Source organism: Lipotes vexillifer, unplaced genomic scaffold (assembly GCF_000442215.2).
Source record: "Lipotes vexillifer unplaced genomic scaffold, Lipotes_vexillifer_v1.1 scaffold626, whole genome shotgun sequence".
Lineage (NCBI taxonomy): Eukaryota > Metazoa > Chordata > Mammalia > Artiodactyla > Lipotidae > Lipotes > Lipotes vexillifer.
In genome coordinates, this window is record NW_006786303.1 from 547,692 (window position 1) to 565,839 (window position 18,148).

At 46.3% G+C, this 18,148-nt stretch overlaps 1 protein-coding gene across 1 annotated transcript in view; it reads left to right on the forward strand.

Moving 5' to 3' along the window:
• ADAMTS17 (ADAM metallopeptidase with thrombospondin type 1 motif 17) overlaps nt 1-18,148 on the forward strand; it is a 347,890-nt gene that overhangs the window by 227,044 nt on the left and 102,698 nt on the right. Inside the window, exons 13-14 of the mRNA XM_007458461.1 lie at nt 5,306-5,472; nt 14,136-14,263. Coding sequence (XP_007458523.1) covers nt 5,306-5,472; nt 14,136-14,263 — 295 coding nt within the window. The remainder of the gene's footprint in view (nt 1-5,305; nt 5,473-14,135; nt 14,264-18,148) is intronic.

Below are 18,148 nucleotides of genomic sequence, written 5' to 3' on the forward strand. Positions count from 1 at the left end.
ACCTGTGTCCTCAAGGATGAGATTTCAATGTGTGTGTGTATTGGGGAATTGGCTGCTAAGATGTAAAGAACTCTAGAGACACAGGAAGAGCAGATACAGGAAGCAGCCCCTATCTTCAGGTCTGAGGCAGGGCACCCAAGGAAGGAACAAATATGGATGAGGGTGCCCCCCTCGCACACACACCCAGGGCTGAAATTCCTTGGACTTGTTGGAGAGGGTACAACCAGGGCCCACTGGATGAGGGAGACGTTTGCAGGGGTGCTGCACTGGTGTCTGGGAAGTCACACTTAGTGGTGTCAGGGAAAGCCGTCCAAAGGAGGAACTGCATGTGAGACCAGGGTGAGAATTTTCACAAAGTGTTGATGTGCTCAGAAGCTGCCCTCGGAAGCTGCCTAGAGGGAGGTGGCATGCATCACCATCACAGGCCACCACAGGAGCCTACAGGGAGAAGTCACATATCAGAACCAGATACAAAGCCTGTTCCTCCTCTAGGGTCTCTCTAGTAGCTGGTTCTAATAAAGCTTAGCATCATGGCTGCTTGACTGGAGAGCTTTAATTCTTCATATGGCTCCAAGTTACCATCTAGTGTCCTTTCATTAGAACTTGAAGCATTTCCTGTAGGGCAGGTCTGATGGTAAAAAACTTCCTCAACTTTTGCTTATCTGGGAATATCTTAATTTCTCCCTCACTTTTGAATGACAGTTTTGCTGGGTATAGAACTCTTAGTTGATAGATTTTTTTTCTTTCTTTGAGAACTTTGAATGTATCAACCCACTGACTTCTGTCCTCCAGGGTTTCTGATTAGAAATAGGCTTGTAATTTACTGAGGATCTCTTGTCTGTGATGTGTTGCTTCTCTCTTGCTGCTTTCAAGATTCTCTCTTTGTCCTTTGACAGTTTAATTATAGTGCATCTCAGTGAATTTATCCTATTTGAATTGTAGATTCATGTCTTTCTTCAAATTCGGGAAGTTTTAAGCCGTCATTTCTTCAAATAATCTCTCTGCTCCTTTTCTCTCTTTCTGAGACTCCCATAATGTGTATCTTAGTCCCCTTACTGGTTTCCCACAGATCCCCTCTGCTTACTTTTCTTTATTCTTTTTTCTTTTCACTCCCCAGACTCAATATTTCAATTCATGGGACAAATTCATAGAACAAATGTATACTCCTGATTTTTGTTTCTGCCTGCTCAAATCTGCTTTTGAACTCAACTGGTAAATTTTTCATTTCAGTTATTGTACTTCTCAACTTCAGAGTTTTTTTTCCTTTTTATAATTTCTCTCTCTTTATTGATATTCTCACTTTTTCATGTATCATTTTCCTGTCTTTGTCTACATCTTCCTTTAGCACTTTGAGCATCTTAAAGACTGTTGTTTTATAGTCTTTGTCTAGTAAGCCCAACCTCTGGGCTTCCTTCAGTTTCTACCAGTGTATTTTGTTCCTTTGAATGGGCCATACTTTCCTGTTTCTTTATATGCCTTGTGATTGTTTTGTTGAAAACTGGACATTTGAATCTTACAACGTACCTCTGGAAATCAGCTTCTCCTCCTTCTTCCCGGATTTACCGTTTCTTTGCTACTGAAGAATTTCTCTGTGTTGGGGATCAAACTGAAGAAGTGTAAGGTCTTCTCTGGCCTTTTCTGAGCCTTCATCTCTTGGGAAAACCTAGTGGCTTTCTAAATTTTCCCGTATATGTAGTTGCTTCTGAATAACCTAATCCTTAAATATCTGGCTTTCAAAAGGAGAAAAAGAATTTTTTTAAATGTATTGCTCACTGAAATTCCCTGGTAGGGGCTGCAGCTGGTAGGGATTGCAGCAGTGGTGGCCAGCCCCTATGCCCATACCTCAGAAATCAAAATCAGCACTGAGCAATCAGAACACAGAACTCTGATATTTGGAGGACAAGGTCCTTATTGTCCACCCTGGCTCCAGCAAGCCACACAGGAATGTAGGCACAGCTACCTGCCATGGGGCTGGGACATGGTGTACAGATAGCCACTACCACACTCAAGATTGAAATTGACCAAAATTAGCCGCAGCTTACCAGCCAAGCTTTCTCCTGGAGGCTGCAAGCTTTTGGGTAGACTCCAGAGTTTCAAAATAGTTACTTAAGGCAGTTTTTGCCAATACAGTTTAGGTACAGGTGGAGAGATTCTTGGTGCTTCCTACTCCACCATTTTCCCTGACATCACTTTGTCTTTTGATCCTTTTAAGATAAATTCTGATAATATAGTTCAATTCAGCCTAACTACTGTTTATTAAAGACCAGCCTGTGTAGGATTCTCTGCTTGAGGATGCAGAGGAATAAGAGGAAAACAGGAACTCAGCTGACTATTTCACAAGGTTGATGATAAGCAGCATAGCAGAGACCCAAGCAGGGTCAGGAGAGGTTCCAGGTAGGAAAGAAAAATAGGCTGCAGGATGGAGGTATCCTTAAGGATGGGCAGAAAGTTAGGGATCAGGGAGTGGAGAAGATGGGGCAGTGAGCCAGATGGGGGCTGAAAGGAGACTTGCCTGTGGGAGAAGATTGGACGTGGAGAAGAAAGAGGATAAGTTCAGGAGGGAAGCATCCTGAGGCACATGTGGTATCTCATGGGCTGCCCCCTCTCAGGCCCACTTTCTGCTGGATCCAGGAGTTCTCTTATGTCACATCTAATCTCCTCTCCACCTACCTGCTGTGAGGCATAAAGGTAGTTGGTATATGAGGGTCAGTCAGACGTAAATCTGGAAAACTCAATTAATGGAGGAAATTAAAAAGGAATCTAAAACAAAGCTTGATGACAATTCAGGGAGTTAATTACATGACATGTGCAAATCTCAGTCCATACCCTAAGGTGTGTAGGAAATGTAGCTTCCTTTATTTTTTTAGCAACAACCTAATTTGTAGTTTTGCACTCCATTCTAGTCCATGTTGGATTCCTGATCACTTCAGGAGTTTTTGCCCCATTTTCCCTGAGTCCGCATCTAAGTTCGGTTGAGGATGCATCTGGTTATTGTGATGTCTTGTGTATTCATCTCCTAGGGCTGCTATAACAACCCTCTAACTGGGTGGCGTAAACAACAGATTTATTCTCCCATTTCTGGAGGCTAGAAGTCCAAAATCAAGGTTTGGAAGTGTTGGCTCCTTCTGAGGGCTGTAAGGGAGAATCTGGTGGTTTACTGGCAATCTTTGGCATTCCTTAGAGTGTAGAATCATCACCCTGATCTCTGTCTTCATCTTCACATGACGTTCTCCCTGTGGGTGTCTGTGTCCAGATTTCCCCTTTTTATAATAACACCATTCACACTGAATTAGGAGCTCACCCTACTGTAGTATGGCCTCATCTTAACTAATTACATCTGCGGTGGTCCTATTTCCAAGTAAGGTCACAGTCTGATGCTCTGGAGGTTAGGACTTCAGCATGTGAATTTTAGAAAGGACATAATTCAACCCACAACTTCTTACCATAGAGCATCTCTGCCTCACCCGTTTCTTCTCTGGTCCCAGCCATGGGATGTGCAACTCGCCTATTGCAGAAAAGATGTCCCTCCTGCTGGTCCACGTGGTTCATCAGGGCCAGCCCCTCTCTGTTCCTTCTGCGCCATGGTTTGTGGCACAGAAATACATTCATCTACCCACACTTGGCACTTGGGCCTGGGGCTCTTGGGGAGGTGGTCTGAGGCTCCACCTATCCGAGCATGCCATGCTGTTGTTTCCCTGAGCTCTAGCTGCCTCCCTGGTACTATGGGCAGGCAAACGAACAAAGGATCCCTCTCTTCTCAGATGTCTTAGAGAGGTTTTGCTGTTCCCTAACTTTGAGATCAAAACTCAGAACCCTCTGTGGAGCCCCTAGCGTATGTAATCTCTCAAGGCTGCCTCCACTCCCAGGTGGGAGAGGTGTTTGTTGTCTGGGGTGTATGAGGTGGGCATGGAGGTATGAGCGGCGCCTTTCCTCCTATTCCAGATGTTTCCTTGAACACATTTATGTAGACCAGGGGCTGGCAAGCTATGGCCCATGGGTCAAATCTGGCCCACCACTGGTTTTGTAAATAAAGTTTGATTGGCACATAGCCACACCCTTTTGTTTACACATTGTCTTTGGTTGCTTTTGGCCAGGAGTGGCAGAATTGAGTAGTTTCAACAGAGACTGCGTGGCCCACAAAGCCAAAAAAAATTGACTGTCTGGCCCTTTGCAGAGAAAGTTTGTGGATTCCTGGTGTAGATTATTGTGATACAAAAGCCTAAAGACTTTTGCCCCCTTCTGCTGTCATATCTCTTCCATAAGGCAATCATCATAGGGTGGTCTTACTGTCTGAACACAAGAAATGGCAAAGAGAGGAAAGGAAATATTCAAAATGAAATGGTTAGTGTATCAAAAATGTCACCTTGCTAACAGGTGTGTATAGTTTGTGAAAAGTCATTGAGTGGAGCAGGTGTGATTTGTGCTGAATTTCAATAAAAATGTGCCGGGGGAATGGTGCGAGGGGGTGGGGACAATCTTACTCCGTCGTGATGCTCTTGGCAACGTGGAGGTGAAGGGTACCATTGAGGTTGCTCAGGTCAGAGTCCTAAGAGGACATCCAGGGCCTCGTGGAAGAGCCGGGCAGAGACAGTGTCAGCCAGCTAGGCCAGGGTCCTGCTGCTCCTCCTTAGTGCCCCTCCCACATGCAGACATGGCCAGAGAACACAACTGGGTCTCCAGCACTGGTTAAAGCCCCAGACTAAGCACAGAGCATCTAGGACCACACAGCATGGAGCACGTGTGGTCTCACGCTTGCCTGGTAAAGGGTGCAAAACTGGGATCCGGCTGGTCTCTACCCAAAGCCCATGAACAAGTGAATTAGTCATTCTTATTCTTTTCATTACAGAGTAAATGAGAGCTATTTATTTACCCATCCTGAAACTTAGTGACCTCTGGAGTATAGCTAGGAGCCATTTAAAGGTCTTCATTTTGTAGGAGACAAAAAAATAAAAAAACCCACACACACCAAAAATTCCCCTTGGGGTTTTCATTGTTACAGATGGTCAAGTTTTAAGTTCAGATGAAAGACACAATTTGTGCATCTTGGTGAACTGATTGATCCTCACTGTATTCTAATTCCAGATGACCTTGATTTACAGTTCTTGGATGCATTTTTCTGATGGCTCACTTAACATGTCATCATCGTGGGCCTGGGATTGCTGAGAGATGGTGTGTAAGAGGAGAGGGGGGTTGCTTTGGAAACTTCGCCTGCCCCTTCCCCCTCCGGAAAGAGAGGCTGAACCCCGAGCACCCCTGCTATTTCCGCAGCCTGTCTGGTTAACGCAGACCACTCTCTTCCTTCTAGCCCAGGGCCTGGAGGCACGCACTGCCTGGGCGCCAGCGTGGAGCACGCAGTCTGTGAGAACTTGCCCTGCCCCAAGGGCCTGCCCAGCTTCCGTGACCAGCAGTGCCAGATGCATGACCGGCTGAGCAGCAAGAAGAAGGGCCTGCTGACAGCAGTGGTGGTTGATGGTAAAGGCATATGGCGCATCCTTTCAGAGTGGCCTCCCTCCCCCGCTCCCCAAGACCATAAACATCTCCTAGGAAAACCCGCAGGGCATCCCCACCCCCACAATCCACCCAAGAGGACACTCCAGTCCTGCCCAGCTCAGCTGTGGACCCACAGGGAGTTGAACCTGGATGACCCAGCTCTGTGAGATTTCCCAAAAGCAGCTGTGAGGCAGGCAGTGGACCAGATACCTCCTGCCCGCCCCCTACCCCCGTTCTGTTCATAGCAAGGCGGGTGCACTGGCAGCCTGCCATCTAATACCCTGTGCTGCCGGGCCCAGGCCAGTGTTGAGGAGAGTGAGGCTCTGCAGGAGCAGGACAGCGGGTTTGTGTGTCTGCTGTTTCTCTTTCCAGTGGTGATGCTTTCTTGCATTTCTTTGCTTGGTTCATCTTGGGTTGGCTCTTACTCCTTGACTGGAGTGTTTGGGGAAAGTTTTTTTTTTTTTTTTTTTTTTAGGTAACATTGGTTTATAACATTATGTAAATTTCATGTGTACAACACTATATTTTTCACTTGTGTATACACTACAGTGTGCTCCCCACCAACAGTTAAGTTTCCATCCATCACCATACATTTGACTCTCTTTACCCTCCCCCCCCCCCCCTTCCCCTCTGGTAACCACTACTCTGTTTATTGTATCTATGTGTTTGTATTTGTTTTGTTCCAGGACAGTTTACAACTTGGGGAAGATGATAATAAGCACAGGTCACATTTTCTTTCCCAGAGTTTTCTCCCAAATCAAGAGACTCTGCCCACTGGACATTACAAACATTTCCAGTGGCTGATAAAATTCGAGGTGGGGTATCAGGTCTATAGGATTTGTGATGTTTGTTTATTGTCCATAAGGATCTCCCAGGGCCTAGTTCAGGTTTTTTTTATGCTTAAAATCTGTTCATCTTCAGGAAACAAGAGTGTGTTATAATGATGACAACATGGTCCCATTTATGGAGCATACCATGTGCCAGGCTCAAGTTAGCTCTGCTTATATCATCTCATTAAATATGCAAAACCACCCCTGCAGAAGGTGAGAGGTTACAGGTTACGTGACACGTCTAAGCTGCTGCATGAGGAGCAGGGAGGGAACTGAGCCCAGTTCCAGAGGAGCTGACTCTGGAGATAACCAGCTGGCTTCCAGTAAGACAGAAAGATTTCACGAGTGCTGAGTGAGGATGCTTCAGTAAGAACTCAAGCAACTGGGCCTGATTTTTACACAGCCTCTGAAGTATTTTGCAGGAGGCAAAATACTTTGCAGGAGAATGAGGTTCCTGTGCCAGGACTTAGGTTTCTTCCCTGTGATCTGAAGAACCTCTGAAATATACACTCTGTTACAAGCTCAAGCGTGCATAACTATGACGGGAGTAGACCCAGGCAGCACAGGGAATAATGGCCTCAGATCCGCAGCTTTTAACCCAACAACCTGACCCATCACCTTCAAACTGATGTGGGATGTTCTAAACCAGAGCAGAGAATACCAGCCCACCCAGCCGCGGGCTCATTTTAAAGCATTGGGGAGCTCCCCAAGACGTTTTCCTTTTTTACAAAGACCACTACCTTTGGGAGCTGTGTGATTATAGCCACTCTGTCGCCTAACCAGCAGATTTCCAGGGAGATGGAGCCTTCACACCCTCGGCTTTCCCTGCAGACTAGGGAGAGAGGAGACCCGTGCTCCCAAACAGGGGACAGGCAGCTGGAGGCTGGGGCTCACAAAAGAGCCTTGTGGCTCTGCCTGGGCATTCATCTGATGCAGGAAGACATTTGAGGCTTCTAGACGTCCCCGGCGCACTAGGACCCCTAATCGGAAGGAAGATAGTGCTGGCAGGGGCTGCCGTGTTTGCAGCGCAGTGGCAGGTTTTGATGAGAAGCAGCTTCATTTCCAAACCTTCAACCATCCCCAGACTACCAGATAAGGATGGTTTAGGTCCCCTGTCTGTCCTCTCCCACGTCTTGGGAGCAAGAAGAGGTCAGGTCTAAGACGGACTCACCCACTCTCATTTCCTCTCTGCCATGTGCAAGGCCTTGTTATTCTTTCCTTGGTCTCTTGCTCCAGTTTTCAGTTTTCCTGCCTCATTTATTCAATGCAGAAATCCCACTGAAATGTCTGTTTTTCCACAGATTTCTCCAAGTCCAGATTAAACTTCTATTTTACTTCTAACCACTTTTGGATCACTGAGCTCCTTGGTTCCTTATCATTACAGTGGCTGAGGCTGATGTCTGCCCAGATCCCCCTTACAGGAAGCCTCCAAGTACAGCTATTTGGGGAAGCTCATTGTGTTCAGCATGTGTTTTTACCCACTCGCTTTTTGTTTCTGCCAAAGCAATAAATAATAGCCAGAGTGCCACCACCTTTGATCTGAAAAGTGGAACCCTACTTGATAAGGACAGTAAGCACTCTGCCTTTGAAGGAGAGACCCCAAGTACAGGGCTTTGCAAGGGTAGCTTGACACATCCCCCACTGGGGTGGAATTGTCATGACTTCTTGCATATTTGGTTTCATTTCCTTCTCAAATATAAACAGAAGCCAGCGGTTTTTTTGTTTTGTTTTGTTTTAAGGAGCGTTTCATGAGGATAAAAACAAAATAATAAATGCCCAATTCAGAAGGTAGGGGGAGAATAGAGATTATAAGCGTTCCTCTCACAACTCGGTTTATAAAAGGCACAATTCTAGCTCAGCCATGAGAGGAACGATTCCTGTGGTTGGGCTCTGGGCTCTTCTGAAGCCCATTATGACTGCCCTATTCATAGCGTTGCTATCGCTGTGGAATTCTTTGGCGAGTGACGCACAGTTCAAGAAAGGGGAAGCTATATTTTTTTCTTTTTCCTCTTATTGAAAAAAAAAAAAAAAGGGAATTCTTGCAGAGGTAGATTTTCCAAGGGAGGGCTCAGGACCACAAATTCATACCACCTCCAAAAGAAGACAAAGACTTTCCTTAGAAAATATTTCTAAGTGGAAAAGCCTTTAGACAGAAACCCATTGAGATGGCCTGTTGCCCAGCCCACCCCCTTTCTGCTTTCCCTGTGGAATCTCATTTAAGTGGAAGCCTTCAAGAGTTTAGTCCTCCCCGCCCAGGCCAGCAGGCCACGTGCCCATTGAAGTGTCAGAGGCCTTGGCGAAGGCCGTGTCTATACGTGGAGGTGCTTTCCCAGCTCCCTCTCCCAGCTGCCTCTCCCGACATGGTGGAACCCCCTCTGGGTCTGAGCCTCCCAAGGGATGGAAGGTCTGATGGTCAGGGCTCTCTGACTCCAGCTTGGCCACTCTGGCTAGAGCTGCTTAATGAAAAAGAGAGTGGTTGCGAAGATGCAGGGTATCTCACAGGTTCCCAGGGCCGGGATGAAGGTCTGGGGCCAGGGCCTCTGAAGATGTCAGGACCTTCTTTCCGTGTTCACCACAGCCTGCGTTTGTGACCCATTTCTTCCTGCTCCTGCTACAGACTGGCTTTCTCACAACTTGTCCGCGTACAGGCTGATGGGCAGCCCACTGCACCTTTTATGAAGTCTTCATCCTGTATTCAAATCCTTTGGGGCCAGATGTGGTTGGGAGTTCAGAGCATTTTAGGTGTTAGAAAAATAACAACATGCATCAAATATATATTATTTAATATCCCAGTGGGGTCCTGGGAAGCACCCCACAGTCAGACACACAGACATCTCTACCAGGCAACCCATGAACAGTCTCTAAGTGGGATACTGAGTACTACCAACAGTCTCATGTCAGTCAAGGCTAATTTTGCTGCCTAATGTGTCTGCCAAATATGCTAAAAAACAAAATGCTTGCAGTTTTCAGAGCTTTTGAATTTCTGAATTGTGGATGAGGGAGTGTAGACTTCTTAGAGATCCATCAACCATGAGCAGACAGAACCTCTCTATCTAATTTCAGTGCTGATTTCCCAGGAGAGAGAGACTGATTGGTCCAGCTGTGGTCAGGTGGCCATTCTTGGTCCAATCAACTGAGGCCCCATGAGGCCTGCCTATGAGGTTGTGGTGGGAGAAAGACTCTGATTGGCCCAGCCACAGTCATGTGGCCACTGCTGGTCCAATCAGCTGAGGCCTGGCTATGGGGTCATGGTGAGCAGCTTTGGGGGTAGGGAGCTGAGCAGCCTCCTCAGCGTGTATACCCCACAGAGGGCCAGGAAGGGCTGGGGTGAGCACCTGTGATGACCTCAACCTTAGTGTCTCCACCTTCGTAAGACTTTGTAACCACTGGCAGAGAAAGAACAAGAGCACTAAGAGCCACAAGTATTGTCTGCACCATCCTCATCCTGGAGCACAGGGGGGGAGCCCTCCAAGCCCCCACCAAGCAGATGTGGTGGTGTGGCTCTTAAGACCCCAAGTGCATCTCACATGCCCTGTCTGTGGCTTCCCCATCCAAGTGTAAGTCCTGACGACAAGTGAACCAGTGAGAAGCTGGGACCCACCCCAAACAGTCAGCCTCAGTCCGAATTTAATCTCAGCACACATCAGCCAGGCAAGAGGGGTGTTCCAATCTTCTTTCCTTAGAGTGTGTGGTTGTATAACTTTTAAGAAGATTTGACCTCCTTCTGTACAACTGTGGATGTAGGAGTGTTGACACTGCCCAAAGCTGAAATCCAACACCTCATGTCATTTATCAGATTAATTGCCCACCCAGGGCAGCTTGGAGGGGAATATTCAGAGAATTTCGAGAGGTTCTGAGCTGCCTCGAGTTTTATAAAGTTTATCCTGAGTCGCTTTGGGACATAGTGCTACACCTTCCTAGAGGAGTGAGGTGCCCTGAATTCTGAGCAGAATCCTCAGAAAAGGAGATGGACAAATGGAGGGAGTTCCAGCTGAGCAGAGGAAGGAAGTATTACCTCTGGACTCTGTTGTGGGGCCTGGGGCTCCCAGACTACTGTAGCCACAGGGGATGGTGTCTGCAGGTGGGAGAGTGGAATACAGGTGGAGTTGAGTGTACCTTGTTGCCTAGGGTCATGGTCAGAATCCCCTCCATCTGAGGTTGGGACCACCTGCTTTGCAGAGTCTCTACTTCCCTGATGTTCACACCAAAGAGCCCAGAAAGGGAGCTTCATCCCTTTCAAGTCTGGTCTTTCTAATTTACCTCGAAAGAGCCTCTACTTTTCTACCCAAATCCCATTTTCATCTCTGCCTAAATCAGAGTATACACTCATAAACGTTCATAAAACTGGCGGTTTGTTTTCAGCAGCACCATTTTGCCCCCTTGGTATCTTTGACCCCCAGAGTTCTGCATTTAGAAAGAAAACAGTGATGGTGAAAAGAAACCAGGATGGGATGAAGAGGCCAGGGTCTGGCTCTGCCAACTGAGGGACTCTGGGCAGCCATGCACGTTCTCTGAGCCTGTGTGCTCGTCTGTAAGATAGAATGATGACAGCACCCACCTGAAATGCGTAGACACTACTTAGCATGCTGCATGGCACCATCATCATTACTACTGCTACTGAATGAATCTCCTCAAAGCTCAGTGACTCCAGATATTGAGGCAGCACTTCAGTTTAAATATAATCCATAGTTTTGAAACTGCTTTGTCCAAGGGATCCATTCTTACAGTGAAACACTAGAGGAAGCCCAGTATGTGGAGAAGGTATACCCATCCATTCAAGATGGGGGCTATGTGCTGCCTCTGTCTCAGTGGCTCTCTGAGATGCTCAAAGGAAACCTTAGGGTCCTAAAGAGCACCTCCAAAATCTTGTCAAGTTAGCCTCCCAGAACCTGATCTCAGTTTACATTTCAGTCTCCCATAGTTCTCCTTTCACTGGCTACCATCTTGGGTTATTACATCTAAATGGAGGGACAACTGCCCCCAGCTTGCCAGCTGGAGAAATGGATCATTCCTTCTAGTATGCCCTGTCCTCTGACAGCTCAGATCAGACCCATGAGGCTTTTCACGGTCTGCCTTATTGGGGATTTGCTGTGTACTTGTCTATAAGACCACCAGGGCCTTGAAAGGCATGCATGACTCAGCTTTCTTTCCCAAGCAGTGCCAAAAGAGTGCCTTGTGTGAGAGAGGGGCTCCATCCATGTTTGTTAAATGAATAAACGAATCATTGTTACTTTGCTTACCTGGGAATCTACCCTTCACAGCAGATTTTTCCCTCCACCACTAACTGGAACAGCCAAGTTGAACATCTCCACTGTGCCCCTGTAGCTTCTTTCTAGTGTTCTAAGACAAGACTTATTTTGTTGATCATGTTGATCAGCAGTGCTCCACGGGAGAGGAGCTCTATGGAAAACTGTTGACCACAGTGGCAGTTTAGTGAATGTCACCCTATTGCAAAAGTTCCAGAACCTGGATAAGACATGTCTGCTCTGACAAGAACTCTCCAGCTAGGATGCCATGGTCTACTGAGGCCAAGTCAGCTCCAGAAGCCTTTTTTTTTTTTTTACCCCTGCCCTTGCTCACCTGAGACCACCAGAAGGACCCACTGGGGAAGGTTCATGGTGGAGACAAAGGGCCTTGCAGAGACAGCACAAAGATGTTGGTGTTTCTCTCTCTGGAAGTTCCTTTGCAAAATAATTGTATAAACCACATTAGAATTAGGTGACTGAGAGAAAGAGAGAAAAGGTGCATTTATCTTTCTCAATTGTGTACAAAAGAACAAAATCCATTCATTTATTAAAAAATAAATAATCCTGAAGCTTTCCTACAAAGATCAATTACAAGGCAAGGAAGTCCCCTTTCACCAGTACTTTTTCAACATCATACTGGAAGTCCTAGTTAATGCAATAAGACAAGAAAAGGAAATAAGAGGTACAGTAAGTCTCCTACATACAAACAAGTTCAGTTCTGAGAGCACGTTCATAAGTCCAATTTGTTCGTAAGTCCAACAGAGTTAGCCTAGGTACCCAACTAACACAATCGGCTATTTAGTACTGTACTGAAATAGGTTTATAATACATTCGCATCTTTGAAAGTTTGCAACTTAAAGGTTCATATGTAGGGGACTTACTGTATACAGATTGGGAAGAAAGAAAACGATCTTTATTTGCAGGTGACATAATCATCTATGTAGAAAATCCAAAAGAATCAACAGAAAAAACCTCCTGGCACTAGTAAGGGATTATAGCAAGTTTGCAGGATATAAGGTTCATGTACGAAAGTCAGTCGCTTCCCTATATAACAACAATGAGCAAGTGGAGTTTGAAATTAAAAAAACAATGCCAGGGACTTCCCTGGCAGTCCAGAGGTTAAGACTCTGCACTTCCACTACAGAGGCCTGGTCAGGGAACTAAGATCCTGCATGCTGTGCCGTGCAGCCAAAAAATAAAAATAAAAAAATAAAAGGAACACTGCTGAAATTCTTAAAACAAAAGCACAATGCCATTTACATTAGCACCCCTAAAATGAAATAATTAGGTATAAGTCTAACAAAATATGTATAAGATCTATATGAGGAAAACTACAAAACTCTGATGAATGAAATAAAACAATTATAAAAATGAGGAGATATTCCATATCAGTGGAAAGATATCAAGATGCCAATTCTTTCCAATTTGATATAGAGATTCAGGGCAATCCTGATGAAAATTCCAGCAAGTTATTTTGGGTATATCAACAAACTGACTCCAAAGTTTATATAGAAAGATGAAAATATTTACCAAGACCTTCTGTGAGACAGGTCCTGGGACTGACCTGAGGACAAAAGATGAAAGTTCAGTTCCTTGTCCTCCAAGGGCTCCCATTTCCATCAGTTCTTCAATCTAAAGGTAATTACAATCCATCCTCTTCAAACTCCTGTAGCAACAGGATCCACCTTATAAGAAATACCCTTGTATATGGGAGTTGCTCAAACAATTATAGAACAGTAGGATTTGAGGGCTTTAATGGAGGTGTGTGCAAAGTGCAGATAGAGTCCAAGTCAGAGGTGGCATGAGAAGAGAGAGCTCTGGAGTGGAAGTTTCTGGGGTGCCAGGAATCTTCCAGAGAGCTAAGTGCAGGGAGGGATTTCCAGGCAGAGGAAACAATCTAGGCAACGGCGTGAGATCTTGGCATGTTCTGGGAGCTCACTTCGTTCCAGCAGCAGCAGAAACCAGGGTTTCCATCCTGCCTGGGGTCATGGCCCTTACAAGTTGTCCTAGAGGATTCTGTGTCCCCTTTCTGTTCCTTATTCCTACTCCATTTCTTCCAGGGCCTTCTTACCACATACCACAGCCCTGCAGCTTTTATCCGTTGGCTGGGGAGCACTAAAGCTGTAGCAAAAGCCACTGCCATGGAGACACCGCTGGGCCTGCTCCCCTCACTGGGAGGCCTTCTTGTTTGCCTCCTCCCCCTTTCCCACTCCAGGCTCACCCTTGATACATAGTCAACTTGCTTAGAGGTTAGCACACCACAAAATGTTTGTTCTGCCTGGTATTTTTAATACCTTAAGGAAAAAGAGATACTGTGTCTTTGCAAAGGATAAAGAGAACAAGGTACAGAAAAGCCCACAGTGCCCTCACCTCTGTGTCATTCACCTGATTTCTCCATTTTCTGTTTCATGCTTTCCAAGGGCTGGGTGCAACATGTGCCATGTACCTGTGACCTTGATCCCATGCCGACTTCTCGTCTCTTGGGCTGACCTGTCGCTCATGTGCATCTGCACCCTGCATGGCCCCCAAACCCCATCCCACGTCAACGTCCACCCCTTTCCCTCCTTAGATAAGCCGTGTGAACTCTACTGCTCGCCCCTCGGGAAGGAGTCCCCGCTGCTGGTGGCCGACAGGGTCCTGGACGGCACGCCTTGCGGGCCCTACGAGACCGACCTCTGTGTGCACGGCAGGTGCCAGGTGACGTGTTTTCCTTGTGTCCTTGGCAGGGCTTTGGAGGGGAGGCTCCCTCCAGAGGGCCTCAGGGTGGCGGGGGCCTGGGTGAGGAATTGCATCGGTGGTGCTACCACCTGCAGCCTGGCACCCCTTCCTCCCTCAATAGTGACTGAGCATGAGGCCCAAGTGCAGGCCAACCAAGAGTTGAGGTGCTGAAAGAGTAGTGGCAACATGGGTCATCTCAAAAAATGTTGGAGTAACTTTAGACATCATGACAAAGGGAAGAGCAGATAGACTACTAAGTGGGACTGGAACATATACGAACATATGTTTATGGACAAGCTGTGCTTGTATAGCTATAAAAGATGTACTAAAACTGAGCAGATGCCTTCACAGGTGGTACCTGGGGATGTGACTATGCTTGGCTTTTGGGGACTGCTCCACCCACTGGAATATAATCCCCAAACCCATCCTGATGTTGGATGTCTGTGATTCATTAGCATGATGAAAGATGTCATTTAAGAAGACAAAAAGAGAAAGGAGGGAGGGAGGGAGGGTGTCTGACCATTTCAACCCTAGTGGATTTTTTTCCCTGCAAAGTCCAAACTAGCCTAAGACTAGGATTTTTCAGGGAAAAACCTGACAGTATCCAGACTCCTTTGGCACTGCCTGGCTTTGTTATCAAACATGAATATGTAGGGGGGTGATAGACACTTGGTGCCCCACAGTCTTGGCCAGGCATCCTCCCAGGGAAGGAGGGGCGACAGGCCCTCAGGGTGCTACATTGTAGCAAAGAATGGGCAGAGCCTCTGGCGGAAATGTGAACAGTGATCTTATCATTATCATTGAAAGAAAAATGGCTGATGGTTCTGGTTCTTTGGTAAACCTGCTAGCAAGCCAAGCGCAAGATCTGTTTCTGTCCTAAATTATACACTTGCATGGGCCATGGTGCAGCCCAATGACGTATGTTCCTTTAGCAAACATTTCCCAAGTTAAAAGCACTTGTATTCTTTAGAGCAGCACCAGCTGAGCCACCTCCAGCCTCTCACCAGCATCTTCTGCAGTGTTTTTATCAATGTGGAAACATTTCTAAGAATCCTGAAATTTTCTGGCCAGTGTGGTCCACGTTAAGTGGCCAGACATGATTTCAGCTCTAAGCGATCAGTGCCAGTGTGCCCCTTCCGTGACTTTGGTTCTAACTGCAGCCTTTTCAATTAGGGAATCTCCCCCATACCATGACAGTGAAACTCTGAGTCCTTTAGTGAGTACAGCAGGGTTTTTGAAATGCCACTCAAGATATTTCAATAGCCTTAAGTGTGCAGTCATCAGGGCACCATCAAACCAGAGCCTGCTCTCACTTGGGTGTGACACGAATGACATGTGTACACTCGCCTTCCCATTCCCACCCCCATCCCATTCCACCCCCTAGTCCATCTCAAATGCCTCTACCACCATCTTCATCATTGCATTTACTCATCCTGCGCTGAGACTTAGTGCTAACCAAACACGACCCCTCAAGGCAGGGGGCTCTAGAGCACGGAGGTGCAGACGGTGGCCCCTTTCACAGTGCTGTACAGCAGGTGGGCTCATGCTCCTTAGAGCCTCACCCTGACAATGGGGAGACCACTGCCTGCCAGTTCTTGGAAGTACCATCTCCTGTACCTGGAAGCATCCCAGTGACCCACTGCCTGCAGGCTGCCCACCAGTCCTAGCAAAAGGACCACTGTCCTGGGATATGGCAGCACACCTGCCAGAAAGCACCTCATGAGAGAACCAACTTGCTTTCTGAAGGAAGTTAAAAATTCCATCTGTAATTTTTCTAAGAGTGCTCATTCTTCAGAGAGAATCTATGAAGGTTAACTTTAGCCCAAGGTTAACTCAATTCTCACAAAAATCCAAATTAGTAAAGTCAGAGTTAATGAAGTTTTTTAATAACATTGAGCATATTTAAATAGGACTAAGAAATTAAGTACAAATACAGTATTTATGCCTAGTTACAGTGATTGCCAAAGTGGAAAGTTCTGGATTTCTGTGGTCCTTGTGAATGAGTAAGGCGAGGAATATAAGAGTAATAGTAATAAAAAGATATCTTAGGGGTTTTGTGAGCAGAGGGTCTGTACCTATTCATCAATGTCATTATCTAATTATAGTGGATAAAAGGTAAAAATCATCCATATTTTATGTAAGACAGCACTTCCAGAAATGTTGCCATGGTTTACTTGCTAGCTTTTCCCACTGTTCCCTTTAGCTATAAATTTTGCTATTTTGGGGTGGCAGAAGGAGTTCTGGGAAATTCTGAGAAACATGGTGACTAGTTGGTGGGGAATGGCAGGGACGAGAGGCTCCAAAATGGCATTTTGAGAAGATTCCACTAAGCTCCAAATAGCAGGCTGATTCAAACCATAACATGAAACACGAAAATACCATTTTACTCTGTTTTATGAGGACTGAGTTAAGTTTCATTTCAGTGAGTCACAAATTACTTAACATGCTGAAATGAAACTTAACAGCGCTCATAAAAGTGGGAGTGAGTTGGGGGAAGAAACACAAACATTGTCTATTTTTCAGCAAGTCCCTATAAATCAGGAGTCCCATCATTAATGATTCCTACTGTTGGCCTCCAGAAGCAAGGAAATCAAGTTAATACGCCTCTAATGTGCAACTTGCCTCAAAGCTGCTGACCGGCAGTGGGTGAGTCAAATGGATGGACATGTCTGCATGGACCTGGGACCAGATATGCTTGGCTTTTCTTTAAGGCCTCATCAGCTAACGTACACTTGCAGCCAATGTACTCCGATTACAGTCACATTTCCTTGGGACCCTAACTTGTGTACATATCCCTGGCTTGATGAACACCAAAACAAAACACCTTCAGGGCCTATAAGCTTATTCAGTGGAGGGATTGTGTCTGATTGTCTGTGTTCTCCAAGGGGCTGGTTTAAAGGACAGACAGCCTCTGATTGCATTTTGCAAAGAAAAAAAGAGTGGGTGGGTCCCCTGCTCTTAGGACTTCAGCGATTCTGGAATCTGGAGCTTATTTCAATGGACCATTTTCATTGCCCAGAATTTATTGGCCTTTTGTTTTGTGGTCTATTAGGCAAATGGAATTACTGCTAGAATCTAGGAGAATTATAAGAGCTTCTGGCCTCAGAGTCCCCCTGTGTAAAAAGGGGTAACAAGCATGCAGGAATCTGTACCGGGTGTTTATGCATGCATGGGCCTTTCAACAGTGCTGAAACTTTATCCACAGCAGTGCTTAAAACTCTGAAGTCATTCCCTGTATCCCTTTTATCTGATTAACCTCCCATAGCAACTTCTGGATTAAGCCAGCAGACTGAGCCACATGTTCACCCCTCTTCCATCCCAGTACTCCACTAATCCAGTGGTTAAGGCAGCATAGCACAAACCATGGTGGTGAAGAGAAGCAGAGGCCACCCTTTGACAAGAGGGCAGAAGTGGATGGAAGTTTCACTGAAGAAACAGAGGCCAGAACTGGAACAGATGGAGAGTCACAACCAAAAAGAAAGCAAGATGCTTAAGGAAGTCTAGTACTTGGGAATGGAGTGGGAGGGAGGAGTTGGCTGAAAATAATGAGTTACCATTGCTGACCATGCCCAGCCTGGCACTGGGAGCTTGACGGGCTGTTAGGAAGTTATCTTCAGGCTCTTTTCCGAAGTTGTGTGAAATGCTGTTCAGGGACAGCTGAAGCAGGGGAGGGACCCTAGTATTCTAGCATAGCGCCCACCCTCTGGGACTGGGGACAGAGCCCAGCTTCCCTCCTGCCAGTCCCGAATGGAAGACTGCCACCCTCGCATCTGGAGTTCCATCAGTTGGCCCTTCTGTGCCTCATTCTCAAATACGAGTGGTCAACCAGAGATCATCAGCTCTCTGAAGAAAACCAGCAGCAGG